The sequence below is a fragment of the Pongo pygmaeus genome, chromosome 10 (genome assembly GCF_028885625.2).
Source record: "Pongo pygmaeus isolate AG05252 chromosome 10, NHGRI_mPonPyg2-v2.0_pri, whole genome shotgun sequence".
Taxonomy (NCBI): Eukaryota; Metazoa; Chordata; class Mammalia; order Primates; family Hominidae; genus Pongo; species Pongo pygmaeus.
Window position 1 is genome coordinate 110,313,438 of NC_072383.2, and position 13,570 is coordinate 110,327,007.

General features: G+C 48.0%; 2 protein-coding genes across 3 annotated transcripts in view; one reads left to right on the forward strand and one right to left on the reverse strand.

Annotated features, from left to right (window-relative positions):
• The window catches only part of BRAP (BRCA1 associated protein), a 44,521-nt gene extending 42,127 nt beyond the window's left edge, over positions 1 to 2,394 (reverse strand). Inside the window, exon 1 of one of the 2 annotated variants that reach the window (XM_054442150.1) lies at positions 1,280 to 2,394. In XM_054442150.1, coding sequence (XP_054298125.1) covers positions 1,280 to 1,361 — 82 coding nt within the window. In that variant the 5' untranslated portion in view covers positions 1,362 to 2,394. The remainder of the gene's footprint in view (positions 1 to 1,279) is intronic. The other variant, XM_054442152.2, reaches the window with a different exon arrangement.
• ACAD10 (acyl-CoA dehydrogenase family member 10) overlaps positions 1,639 to 13,570 on the forward strand; it is a 71,828-nt gene continuing 59,896 nt past the window's right edge. The window contains 3 exon segments of the mRNA XM_054442153.2: positions 1,639 to 1,885; positions 8,800 to 8,909; positions 10,443 to 10,642. Of these exon segments, the coding sequence (XP_054298128.1) occupies positions 8,827 to 8,909; positions 10,443 to 10,642 (283 nt within the window). The 5' untranslated portion in view covers positions 1,639 to 1,885; positions 8,800 to 8,826.

A 13,570-nucleotide genomic window follows, 5' to 3' on the forward strand; every position in this document is an offset into this window, starting at 1 on the left:
CAATGACACCATCCCTACCTGCCCCCATCCCTCTCTCCAAACCAAACACATCTTCTTGTAATAGTTTCCCAAATTGTTTCTCCTTTCCTTCACAGCATTTACCACAGTTGTAATTCTACACATATTCTGCACTTATTTAATTCATCTGTTTCCTCCACGAAACTGGGGTGCCATTAAAGCAGAGACTCTGTCTGATTCAGCACACAAGGAACGCTCCAGCAGATATGAGCATAAGTTTTTTTTTTTTTTTTTTGAAATGGACTTTATCTCTTGTCGCCCAAGCTGGAGTGCAGTGCCACAATCTTGGCTCACCGCAACCTCCACCTCCCGGGTTCAAGCGATTCTCCTGCCTCAGCCTCCCCAGTAGCTGGGATTACAGGCACCTGTCACCACGCCCAGCTAATTTTTGTATTTTTAGTACAGACAGGGTTTCACCATGTTGGCCAGGCTGGTCTCGAACTCCCAACCTCAGGTGATCCGCCCGCCTCGGCCTCCCAAAGTGTTAGGATTACAGGCGTGAGCCACCGCGCCCGGCCAAGTATTTCTTGAATGAATGTTAGTTAATTATCTGAAGACCAAGGAACAGAGTCAGAGCTGCATTCCCCACTAAGGAGCTTCCTTACTCGTGTTAATGGTGTAAAAAGCTCAGACTCAAGTCCAGCTCACTGAGTTAGAATCCCAGTTTCACCCATTACAGATAACCTTGGGCAAATCAATTAATCACCAAGCTTCAGTTTCCCAATGTGTAAGAGGCACATGCCGCACCCATCTGCCTCTTAGGGCTGCTGCAAAGGTAATTAAAGAATACAATATACAAAAGGTGCTTAGTACAGTGCTGGGATATAGGAAGTGTCCAAATTTTAGTTATGACTATGGTTAGGGGGCACCTCAACGGGTATCCTTCCAAAAGGGAACAATTTAATTAACCCAGGGACCGTCCAGCGTTGCTGGGGACCCAGTCCCTGCCTTTACGAAGCCCATAGGGAAGCAAGTGAGACAAACACACCACTCGACTATCTCGAGAGGGAGAGGCGCCAGGTATAAACTGAATGTCCTCAGACGGCACAGGGAGGGAGGTTCGAGGCAGGGCTTCCCTGAGATAATATACGGGAAGGCCTCTCAAGGGTGGATGGGAAAGAGAGGGATCCTGATCACCTCTCCGTGTCTTCCTGAGGCAAGAGCCCTCGCCGCGGGCTTTTCCCGGGCCAGTGCTTTGGGAGGGGAAGCCCTCCGGGCCCAGACCCGGCTACAGGTAATGCGGCGAGGCCGCGGGACTCACCCGCGGCGCTGAAGCCGAAGCCGGCGGGGACAGGCGAGTGTTCCGCGAGCTCCAAACGGATGACAACCAGTGACACACTCATAGGGCAGGCGCTGGCCGGCGCGGGCCCCGGCGGGCTCAGGCGAGGCTGGAAGGCGAGCCAAGAGGCCGAGCGGCCCGTGGCCGGCAGCGCCGCCACCGCCTCAACGCAGTCGCCGCCGCCTCAGCAGCAGCACCTCCTCGAACAGCCCTCGGAGCCACAACAACCTCTACTTCCGCCTCCCGGCCGCCGTCGCTGACCCGCGGTTTACGCATGCGCGCATGACCGCGCACAGCGATTGGGCGACGTGGCAGGGGTCAGCCACTGCCCTTCCGGACGCGATTTTGAGGAGGTCGGAGCGGAAGGACGTCGTGGCGATTGCTAACGCTGGGGTCCCACGCTTAGGCTGAGCTGCAGGTTTTCGCACAGCTGCGAGTTAACCTCTGCCTGCCCCAGAGGCCTCGTCCTAATCCACCTCGGCTGACGGCGCGGGATCCCTGGCTCCGCGAGGTCTCCGAATTGCTCGAGCTGTCTGCTATGCAGAACTTTGCCCCTTTTGTTGTGTTTGACTCCCGTCTCTAACCCTAGTATGGATGGTTTTGTTTCTGTCCCACTTTACAGATAGGTACAACGAGGCTCAGAGAGGTGAAGTTCCTTCTAAGGGGCCGTAGAGAGTGGAGACTCGATCGCTGTTCAGATAGCGATCTGGCTGGGCGCGGTGGCTCACGCCTGTAATCCCAGCACAGAGGCTTAGGCGGGCGAATCACCTTAGGTCAGGAGTTCGAGACCAACCTGGCCAACATGGTGAAACCTCGTCTCTACTAAAAATACAAAAAATTAGCCGGGCTTGGTGGCGAGCGTCTGTAGTCCAAGCTACTTGGGAGGCTGAGACAGGAGAATCGCTTGAACCCGGGAGGCGGAGGTTGCAGTGAGCCGAGATAGTGCTACTGCACTTCCGCCTGGGCAACAAGAGCGAAACTCCGTCTCAAAAAAAAAAAAAAAGAGAGAGAAAAGATGGTGATCTGCTGTTACGAGCACAGTGCTGCAGTTAGACCTGGGTCCTCCTCCCCACCCTGTCACTTCACAAATGTTTACTGAGAGTCTAGACACCCTTGGGATGCTTGAGATACGTTGGCGTATAAGATAAACACAGTTCCTGTCCGTACTATGAGGTCGACCTACCTCAGCAGTTGTGCAGTCTTGAACTAGTATAGTCATTGCATAAAGTTGGCATGATATCATATCCTCATGCAGTTGTGAGGATGAAATGGAATTATGTATATGGAGATAACATTAGCTTTTCTGAGGCTCAGCATTCTTTCCAGTATGTCAGACTGGCTTTTGCATGTAGACACTGACACAATCAATGCATATGGGACACATACATGACAGGATGCTACTCTAGGTACATTGTGTAATGATACATATGTAAGTACATAGTACATTCTAGAATAGATGTGTGTGTATGTGGACATAGTACGTTGTAGATGTGTGTGTATGTGAACTATATAACGTGACCACAAGACATGCATATATAGATCTTGTGACTACATCCTATGAAATACGTTTCCACATGCCCTGTTTAAATCAGGGTTTCTCAACTCTGCACTATTAACATTTTGGGTCCTGATTATTCTTTTTTGTTTTTGGCAAGGGGGCGGGGTGTCCTGAGCGTTGTAGAGTGTTTAGAAACATCCCTGGCCTGACCCACTAGATGTCAGTAGCACCTCTCCCCAGGTGGTGACAACCAATAATGTCTCTGGACCTTTCCAGATGTCTCCTTGGGGTTAAAAAACATAACCCTTTTGAAGAATCACAGGGTTATGTGAAAGTGCATAAACCATACACACATACTGTATGCATAAAACCTATGAGACCTCTTGTGAACTTTTTTAGTATATTACTGTAGAAGATAACATTTCAACATGTGCCAGGTACTAATTTGAGTGTTTCATATACCTTGTCTCATGCAATGGTCACAATAACTTTATGAAACTGGTACCATGTCCCTGTTCTACAGAGGAGTAACCTGAGGCTTGGAGGAAGAGTAACTGGCTTAGGATTTCACAGGTAGTAGTGGCAGAGCTGGAACTGAAATCCAGGCAATCTGAATACAGAACTAACACTCTTTATCTCTTTACCAAACAAACCATTTTTTTTTTTTTTTTTTTTTTTTGGTATTTTGAGACAGAGTCTCACTCTGTCGCCCAGGCTGGAGTGCGGTGGTGTGATCTCGGCTCACTGCAACCTCAGCTTCCTGGGTTCAAGCTTCCTGCCTCAGTCTCCCAAGTAGCTGGGACCACAGGCGCACAGCACTGCACCCAGCTGATTTTTATATATTTTTTTAGAGATGTGGTTTCACCATGTTGGTCAGGCTTGTTTCGAACTCCTGACCTTGTGATCCACCCGCTTCGGCCTCTCAAAGTGCTGGGATTACAGGCGTGACCACCGCACCTGGCCCCAAGCATCTTCTTAATGTATGACAACACACACTGTGTGTGCATATTTATGAGAGCATCATTTAGGTAGCAAGTCTGCATTATCATGCTAATCCCATTTTGAGTGTCAGGAAGAAGATAAATCTTTTTTTTTTTGTTTGAGATAGAGTCTCGCTCTGTTGCCCAGGCTGGAGTGCAATGGCAGGATCTTGCTCACTGCAACTTCCACCTCCCAGGTTCAAGCAATTATCCTGCCTCAGCCTCCTGAGTAGTTGGGATTACAGGCACCTGCCACCACGCCCGGCTAATTTTTGTATTTTTAGTAGAGATGGGGTTTCGCCATGTTGGTCAGGCTGGTCTCGAACTCCTGACTTTAGGTGATCTGCCCTCCTTGGTCTCCCAAAGTGCTGGGATTACAGGTATGAGCCACTGCGCCTAGCCTGACAAATCTTTATGGTAGGTACCAGTAACAGAGAACTACAACTGTTAGCCAGAGTTGGGCAGGTTGGGAATGTTACAGCTCTTTGTGGCTACCAAGGATTAAACCTTTCCCCATCTTTTCCCTGTTTTCCGATATTTCCAGTTTATGCATCCTTCCAGCTCATATGGAGCACCAGCTATGTGTCTAAAACCTGTACTACGTCCCAGGGGATGTATGCATACTAAGATGAATGAGATAGTCCTTGTCTTAAGGAGCTTATGAGTTCAGAAACACGTAGATGTGAAAACAGGCTGGGCACAGTGGCTCTTGCCTGTAATCCCAGAACTTTGGGAGGCTGAGATGGGAGGATCGCTTGAGGTCAGGGGTTCAAGACCAGCTTGGCCAACATGGTGAAATCCTGACTGTATTAAAAAAAATACAAAACCTTGTAATCCCAGCACTTTGGGAGGCCAAGGCAGGCGGATCACGAGGTCAGCAGATCGAGACCATCCTGGCTAACATGGTGAAACCCCGTCTCTACTAAAAATGCAAAAAATTAGCTGGGCGTGGTGGCAGGTGCTTGTAGTCCTAATTACACGGGAGGCTGAGGCAGGAGAATTGCTTGAACCCGGGAAGCAGAGGCTTCAGTGAGCCAAGATTGCCCCACTGCCCTCCAGCCTGGGCATCAGAGCAAGACTCCTGTCTCAAAAAAAATGAAAACAATTACTGTGTAATGGGGTAAGTGCTCTGCCGAAGATATAGAGAAGAGGCAATGGGAGTGAAAAAAAGAAGTCCCACACTCTACCTGGAAGAAGAAAAGAAAAGGCTCCCCAGAGGAGCTAAAACTGAGGTTGTGATGTCAAAGTGAATGGAAGTTTACCTAACAGATAAAGCAGGGAAAGGTGTTCCAGTCAGTGAGCACAGCAGGTACCAAGGCCTAGAGGTATGAGAAATGACAGCATTTCCTGCCTTGGGAAGTGGCTAGAGCAGAACAGTTGTCTGTAGTTGAAGGAATAAGCAGGCTGCTTGTGGGAGCATTGCCCACATGTCCATTAGTGGGACTACGTGGAGGACAGTGTCCTCCATAAGGATTAAAGTCGGGCGGGGCGCGGTGGCTCACGCCTGTAATCCCAGCACTTTGGGAGGCCGAGGCGGGCGGATCACCTAAGGTCAGGAGTTCGAGACCAGACTGACCAACATGGAGAAACCCCGTCTCTATTAAAAATACAAAATTAGCCGGGCGTGGTGGTGCATGCCTGTAATCTCAGCTACTTGAGAGGCTGAGGCACGAGAATCGCTTGAACCCGAGAGGCGGAGGTTGCGGTGAGCAGAGATGGTGCCATTGCATTCCAGCCTGGGCAACAAGAGTGAAACGCTGTCTCAAAAAAAAAAAAAAAAAGGATTAAAGTTGCCCCTTCAGACCCCAAAGGCATTTTTCTTTTTTTTTCTGTTTTTTTTTTTGAGACGGAGTCTCCCTCTGTCACCCAGCCTGGAGTGCAGTGGCGCGATCTCGGCTCACTGCAACCTCCGCCTCCCAGGTTCACGCCATTCTCCTGCCTCAGCCTCCCGAGTAGCTGGGACTACAGGCGCCCACCACCACGTCCGGCTATTTTTTTTGTATTTTTAGTAGAGACAGGGTTTCACCATGTTAACCAGGATGGTCTCGATCTCCTGACCTCGTGATCCGCCTGCCTCGTCCTCCCAAAGTGCTGGGATTACAGGCGTGAGCCACCGCGCCTGGACCCCCCAAAGGCATTTTTCATCTCTACTAAGCCCTCACACAAAATATGAAAGTGTGTAAGTAAATTTTTCTTTCTATCATAAACATTGGCCTTGGCATAGGAACGTAAGTAAAACTGAAAATGCAAATGAACCTTGACATTTTTAGTTTCAAATATTGCCCCCAAATTCAGCAAATTTCCAATTACTGTCGTTGCATGGTGGTATCCTCAGCAGATGGGTGCAGGACCCCCTGCAGATGCCAAAATCTGTGGATGCTCAAGTTCCTGATATACAATGGTGCAGCATTTGTTTATAACCTATGCACACCCTCCTATATGCTTTAACCCATTTCCCGTTTAGAAAAAAAAGTACTTGACCGGGTGTGGTGGCTCACACCTGCAATCCCGGCACTTTGGGAGGCCAAGGCCGGTGGATCACTTGAGGTCAGGAGTTCGAGACCAGCCTGGCCAACATGGTTAACACCCATCTCTACTATAAAAATACAAAAAATTAGCTGGATGTGGTGGCGAGTGCCTGTAGTCTCAGCTACTTGGGAGGCTGAGGCAAGAGAATAGCTTGAACCTGGGAGGCAGTTGCAGTGAGCCGAGATCATACCATTGCACTCCAGCCTGGGCGACAGAGCAAGACTCCGTCTCAAAACAAAAAAAAACACAGCAAAAAACGTGCAGCTCGCTGCCAGCGCAGTATTCGCAGGGCAAGCAGGATATGAGTTAAGTAATCCCTAGATTACTTATAATACTGGCTGGGCACGATGGCTCACGCCTGTAATCCTAGCACTTAGGGAGGCCGAGGTGGGTGGATCATGAGGTCAAGAGATCAAGACCATTCTGGCCAACATGGTGAAATCCCGTCTCCACTAAAAATACAAAAATTAGCCAGGCGTGGTGGCACGCACCTGTAATCCCAGCTACTCAGGAGGCTGAGGCAGGAGAATCACTTGAACCTAGGAGGTGGAGGTTGCAGTGAGCTCCGATCATGCCACCGCACTCCAGCCTGGTGACAGAGGGAGACTCCATATCAAAAAATATATATATTTAATATATATTATATATATTAAATCATATCCATATCAAAATATATAAATATATATACATATATGTATGTATACCTAAAACAATGTAAGTACTGTGTAAGTAAATAGTTGTTAACCTGTATTTTTTGTTTGCATTTTTTATTGTTGTGTTGTTATTTTTGTTGGTTTTTGTTTGTTTGTTTTTGAGATGGAGTCTCACTCTATAATCCCAGCTGGAATGTGGAGTGCAGTGGTGCAATCTTGGTTCACTGCAACCTCCACTTCCCCAGTTCAAGTGATTCTCATGTCCCAGCTTCCCGAGTATCTGGGATTACAGGTGTGCACCACCACACCGGGCTAATTTTTTTTCTGTATTTTTAGTAGAGACAGGGTTTCACAATGTTGACCAGGTTGGTCTCGAACTCTCGACCTCAGGTGATCCGCCTACATTGGCATCCCAAAGTTCTGGGATTACAGGTGTCAGTTACTGTGCCCTTACTGTGTGTGTTTGTTTTGTTTCGTTTTACTTCAAATATTTTCTTTTTTTTTTTTTTTTTTGAGACGGAGTCTCTGTTGCCCAGGCTGGAGTGCAGTGGCACCATCTCGGCTCACTGCAAGCTCCGCCTCCCGGGTTCACACCATTCTCCTGCCTCAGCCTCTTGAGTAGCTGGGACTACAGGCGCCCACCACCACGCCCAGCTAATTTTTTGTATTTTTAGTAGAGACAGGGTTTCACCGTGTTAGCCAGGATGGTCTCAATCTCCTGACTTTGTGATCCGTCCGCCTCGGCCTCCCAAAGTGCTGGGATTACAGGCGTGAGCCACCGCACCCGGCCTTACTTCGAATATTTTCTATTATAGTTGGCCGAATCTGCAGATGTGGAACTCACAAATACAGAGGGCTGACTATACATGAGAAACACATTATATTCAAGATTTACCACTTAAGAGTCCTTTCTCTAGGTGTTTATAGAGGTTAAGTATCCCTTGTCCCAAATGTTTGGAACCAGAAGTAGTTCAGATTTTGGATTTTGGTATATCTGCGTATATATAATGAGATATCTTGGGGTTGGGACCCAAGGCTAAACATGAAATTCACTTATATATATATGTATCATATATATCTTATACACATAGCCTGATGGTAATTTTATACAATATTTTAAATAATTTTGTGCATGAAACAAAGTTTGTGTTAAGTACTCACATGTGGAATTTTTCACTGTGGCATCGTGTGGGGTCTCAAAAAGTTTTGGATTTTGGATCATTTCAGGTATCAGATATTTAGATTAGGGAAGCTCAACCTGTATAGTTTTTTGAGTCCTAGCCGGGCGCCGTGACTCACGCCTGTAATTCCAGCACTTTGGGAGGCCGAGGTAGGTGAATCACCTGAGGTCAGGAGTTTGATACCAACCTGACCAACATGGCGAAACCCCATCTCTACTAAAAATACAAAAATTAGCCAGGTATGGTGGTGCGCACCTGTAGTACCTGCTACTCGGGAGACTGAGGCAGGAGAATCATTTGAACCCGGGAGGCAGAGGTAGCAGTGAGCCAAATTCGTGCCACTACACTCCAGCCTGGGCAACAGAGTGAGACTCTCTCTCAAAAAAAAAAAAAAAAAAAAAGAGTTTCTGATTTTGGAGCATTTCAGATGTCAGATATTTGGATTGGGGATGCTCAAACTATATAGTTTTGGAGTCCTTTTGGCCCCACTGAAGTGACTCCTGTAAACTCAGATGCTGTCTTACCAACCTGTTTTGCACTCTCCTGATTTTTAGTAAGTTTTTTAACTGTAGAAATGACACAAAAAGCTTAAAGATTTTCATGAAGAAAATAGAATTTGCCTTCATTATTTTGTTTTTTTCCCCCATCTTTTTATTTCAAGCTTATAGAAAAGTCGAAAGAAGTTACAATGATCTCCCGTTATACCTTTCATCTAGACTCACTATTAATGTCTGGCCATGTTTGGTTTTCTCTATACACGAGTGTATATAGGTATGCATCTGTATACATGTGCACGTATGTGTGTTGTGTGTGTTGTGTGTGTCTTTTTTTTTTCTGAACCTTTTGAAAGTAAGTTTGGGGAACAGTTACCAAGCTGCTGCAGTGATCTGTAAGTGGAAATGATGGTGTTTTGTGGTGTGAGGGTGTCATCGTAAGTGCTAGGAGGAGGTGAGTACAGGACATCTTAGGTGCACACAGGAGAGACTCCTAATGAGTCTTTTCTGGTATCCCCAAGAGTTTTCATGAAGACAGTGACTGGTAAACTACAACCCAAAGGACTGTTTGGAATTAGCCAGGCAACAGGTGGAACAGAGCATTGCAGAGGAGGAGAACATGTGTTTGAGGAAACTGCATGTAGATGTGTATGTCCAGATCATCCCAGGTTGAGGTGAAAAAATGGGGAGCTGCTGCAGAAAGGAATGAGATTTTTTTTTTTTTTTTGAGACAGACTCTGGCTTTGTCACCCAGGCTGGAGTGCAGTGGCACAATCTTGGCTCACTGCAACCTCTGCCTCCCAGGTTCAAGCAATTCTCCTACCTCAGCCTCCCAAGTAGCTGGATTACAGGCACCCAACACCATGCCCAGCTTATTTTTGTGTTTTTGAGTAGAGATGGGGTTTCGCCATGTTGGCCAGGCTGGTCTCCCAACTCCTGACCTCAGGTGTTCTGCCCATCTCAGCCTCCCTAAGTGTTGAGATTACAGGCGTGTGCCACTGCGCCTGACAGGAGTAGATCTTTTAAGCCAGGCTTAGGAATTGGGAGTTTATTTTAAGGGCAATGGGGAGCCATTGAAGGTGTTGTTTGTTTGTTTTTTGAGATGGAGTTTTGCTCTTATTGCCCAGGCTGGAGTGCAATGGCATGATCTTGGCTCACTGCAACCTCTGCCTCCCGGGTTCAAGCGATTCTCCTGCCTCAGCCTCCCGAGTAGCTGGGATTACAGGCATGTGCCACCACGCCCGGCTAATTTTGTATTTTTAGTAGAGATGGGGTTTCTCCATGTTGGTCAGGCTGGTCTCGAACTCCCAACCTCAGGTGATCCACCCGCCGCGGCCTCCCAAAGTGGTGGGATTATAAGCATGAGCCACCATGCCTGGCCCAGATTTACAATTTTTAAAGAATACTCTGACTGGAGGGTGAAGAAAGAATTGGAGAGAGGTCTGAGAAGAGGCAAGGGTGCCAGTTAGGATCCATGGGCAAGATGGTGGCAGTGAGAATGCAAAGAGGTAGATGAGATTTTTAGGAGAAAGACTTGACAGCACAGAACTAGATAGGGCAAGGTGAGGTAGAGATTGCGGAAAGTCACAGGAGAGTCCCAGCTTTCTAGCTTGGGCAGCCGAGTAGGCGATGGAGCCCTTGACTAAGTAGCCAGGGAGGGAGGAGACACTGAGGTCAGTTGTGGGTGTGATTCGAAGTGCCTGTTGGAGATGGGTTAGAGATGTCTGGCTGGCCCCTCTGAGCTCCAGGATGGAGGCCTGGGTGGGAGGCAGTGCAGGCAAGTCACGCCCTGTGCCTTCTTCCCACACAGCCTCGGCCTCACCATGTATGTCAGGAGCTGTTTCCAGTCCCCCTGTCTCCAGTGGGTATGGAGGACAGCCTTCCTGAAACACACCCAGCGCAGGCACCAGGGGTCCCACCGATGGACGCGCCTTGGAGGCAGCACCTACAGAGCGGTGATTTTCGACATGGGCGGAGTTCTCATTCCTTCTCCAGGGAGAGTCGCTGCAGGTGAGCTATTGATTCTGTTTCACTTTGCGGGACTAGGGTGGCGGTGGGAGAATGAAGGGTGATCGGGAAGCCAGAGGGGAACACTCGGGCAGCAGTGTGTCCCAGCAGGCCATGCTCTGGCTCTCGAGTCGAATTCCAAGCACCACTAGGGGGCTGAGTGTCCTGGGCGCGTGGTTCAGCTTCTCCAAATCTTACTTTCCTCATCATTAAATAAGCTAATGGTAGTGCCTTCCTCCTTGGGATTCGGCGGAGAGTTATCCGTGGGAAGCACTTGCTTAGCACAGTGATTGCTCAGTGCATCCTAAATTCTCAATGGATGAGCTGCCATGAATGCTGTGATTAGAATTTAACCACCAAGGCAGGGCGCAGTGGCTGAAGCCTGTAATCCCAGCACTTTGGGAGGCCGAGGTGGGAGGGTCGTTTGAGCCCAGGAGTTCAAGACCAGCCTGAGCAACATCATGAGACCCCATATCTGCAGAAATTTAAAAATTATCTGGGCATGATGACAGGCACCTGTAGTTCTAGCTACTCAGGAGGCTGAGGTGGGAGGATCACATGAATCCAGGTGGTTGAGGCTGTAGTCAGCCATGATCATGCCACTGCACTCCAGCCTGGGTAACAGAGCAAGACCCTTACTCAAAAACAAACAAACAAAAAACCCAAAGAATTTAACCACTTCTTCTTGGGAACTGTTCTACTTCTGAAATCTAGAATGCTGAAATTCCCCTTTTGATTACAGCCTTCCTCCCTTCTACCCCACTCCCTCTAAACCTGCTTCTGGACTGACAGGGTAAGGGTCAGCCGTCTGGTCTCTGGTCTTCTCTTTACCAGCCCCTTTCTGGTTTTACTTCTTTTCTACTCAGTTCAGTTTTTATTAGTTAGAGTCGTTTTAGCTTCAAGCAGTAGAAAACCTAACAAAACAGTGACTGAAACGAGCTAGAAGTTTCTTTCTCTTGCACATAAAAGCTCAGGTATGTGGTCTGGGGCACTGTGTGATGCGACTCTGTGGTATCAGGGACTCCGACTCTTTCTAGTATGTTGCTCTGCTGTGACTTTTCATTTCCACTCTTACCTTGTGGTCTGTCTTGGCCGTGTCACCTCCTGCTATCATATTCTCATGACAGCCAGCAGGAAGGACAAAGGGCCAGACAGCCATCCCTCTCCTTTTGACCTTCTGTGGTGGCTGGTTGGCCAGTTCTCCATCCTAAATCAACCCAGGCACAGGTTTTCTGTGCCTGCGTGTCTAGGCTTTCCAGCACTGCTGACCAAATTACTCAGCCATGCGAACTGGCTGCACAAGCTAGTTTCTGAGCTCCAGCCTCAGTTGGGCCATTGGTGCTATGCCTGAGCCTCTCTGTTCCTTTACTCTTGTCTCTCTGTTCCTTCACTCGTATCTCTGTCATGTTTACCTCAGGGGCTGTTCCAGACTGTCCACTCCCCCTGCTCCTTACCACCCCCAAATATTCTTGCTCTGCAGACAGCTGAATCTATTCTTTTACAAAGAACATAAAGACTAAGCCTGAGCAACACAGTGAGACCCCATCTTGAGCTAGGATTGCACCACTGCACCCCAGACTGGCACAACAGGCTTTTTTAGAGAACCTGTCTCTAAAAAAAAAGGCAGCGGGGAAGAACATAAAGATCACTGGACAGAAAGTTTCTTGACTTTCTCTAGAATATCTTAAGAACCAATTCACTTCTCTCCATTCCCACTGCCTCCACCCTTGCCTTCTCTCACCCGAATGATGTCGTCAGCCTCCTAACTCTTCCCCTGCCTCTGGCTCTCTGGATTTTACAAAATCTCCTCCCAGCTCCAGAATTACCTTTCTAAAACATAGATCTTGCTTCTGCGCTTAGTGGTTCACACCTGTAATCTCAGCACTTTAGGAGGCCGAGGTGGGCAGATCGCTTGAGCACAGGAGTTCAAGACCAGCCTGGCCAACCTGGTGAAACCTCGTCTCTACGAAAAATACAAAAAGCGTACCTGGGCGTGGTGGTGCATGGATGTAGTCCCAGCTACTTGAGGGGCTGCAGTGGGAGGGTCTCTTTAGCCCGGGCGGTTGAGGCCGCAGTGAGCTGAGATTGCACCACTGCACTCCAGCCTGGGTGAGAAAGTGAGACCCTGTCACAAAATAATAAATAAATAAAATAAAAATAAAGCATAGATCTTGTTCCTTTCATCCCTGGCTTGAAAACCTTGAATGCCTGCATGTGGTCCCCTAGATTAAGTCTAGAAGCTTTCGCGTGGGATTCAGGGCTCCTCTCAGTTCTAGCTTTCCTGCTGTGGACTACCTGATGCTACCCAGGCATGCCAGACACATTTGCATGTTTGTGCCTTTGCAAGCTCTGTTTCCTCCCTGCCTCCTCTGCCTGTTCAAATCCTACTGATGCTTTTAATGGCAAATTTAAGGGGATATTATTCAGCAATGACTGGAATCTTTTAAACACTCAGTAAATCTCATGGTTGTTACTAACTTCACGAGTCCTCTTCTGTCAAGACTTCTCCAACCTCATTTGCAACCTGGGCAGAATGTTCCTGGATAGCCAATTCCCATTACGTTTCACCTTCACCAAGACATTTTAGTTTGCAGTGGGATATGTACATGTCTCCTCTATGGGGCTCTTGGATTCCAGGAGCCCAGGTCTGGGATTTCTTCACTTCACTGTTGGCAGTGTTAGCTCTGCAGGCTGGCTCAGTCATTCAGGAAATGTTTGATGGGTAGGTATGTGAGCAAAATAGTGATGCCTTCTACTTTGTCTTTTGCTTGACTGGAGCTTCTAATGTTATTTATTTCAAATGAACCATATCAAGGGTCATTTGATAAGAATATACTAGAATTGGCCAGGTGCGGTGGCTCATGCCTGTAATCTCAGCACTTTGGGAGGACGAGATGGGCAGATCACTTGAGGTCATGAGTTTGAGACCAG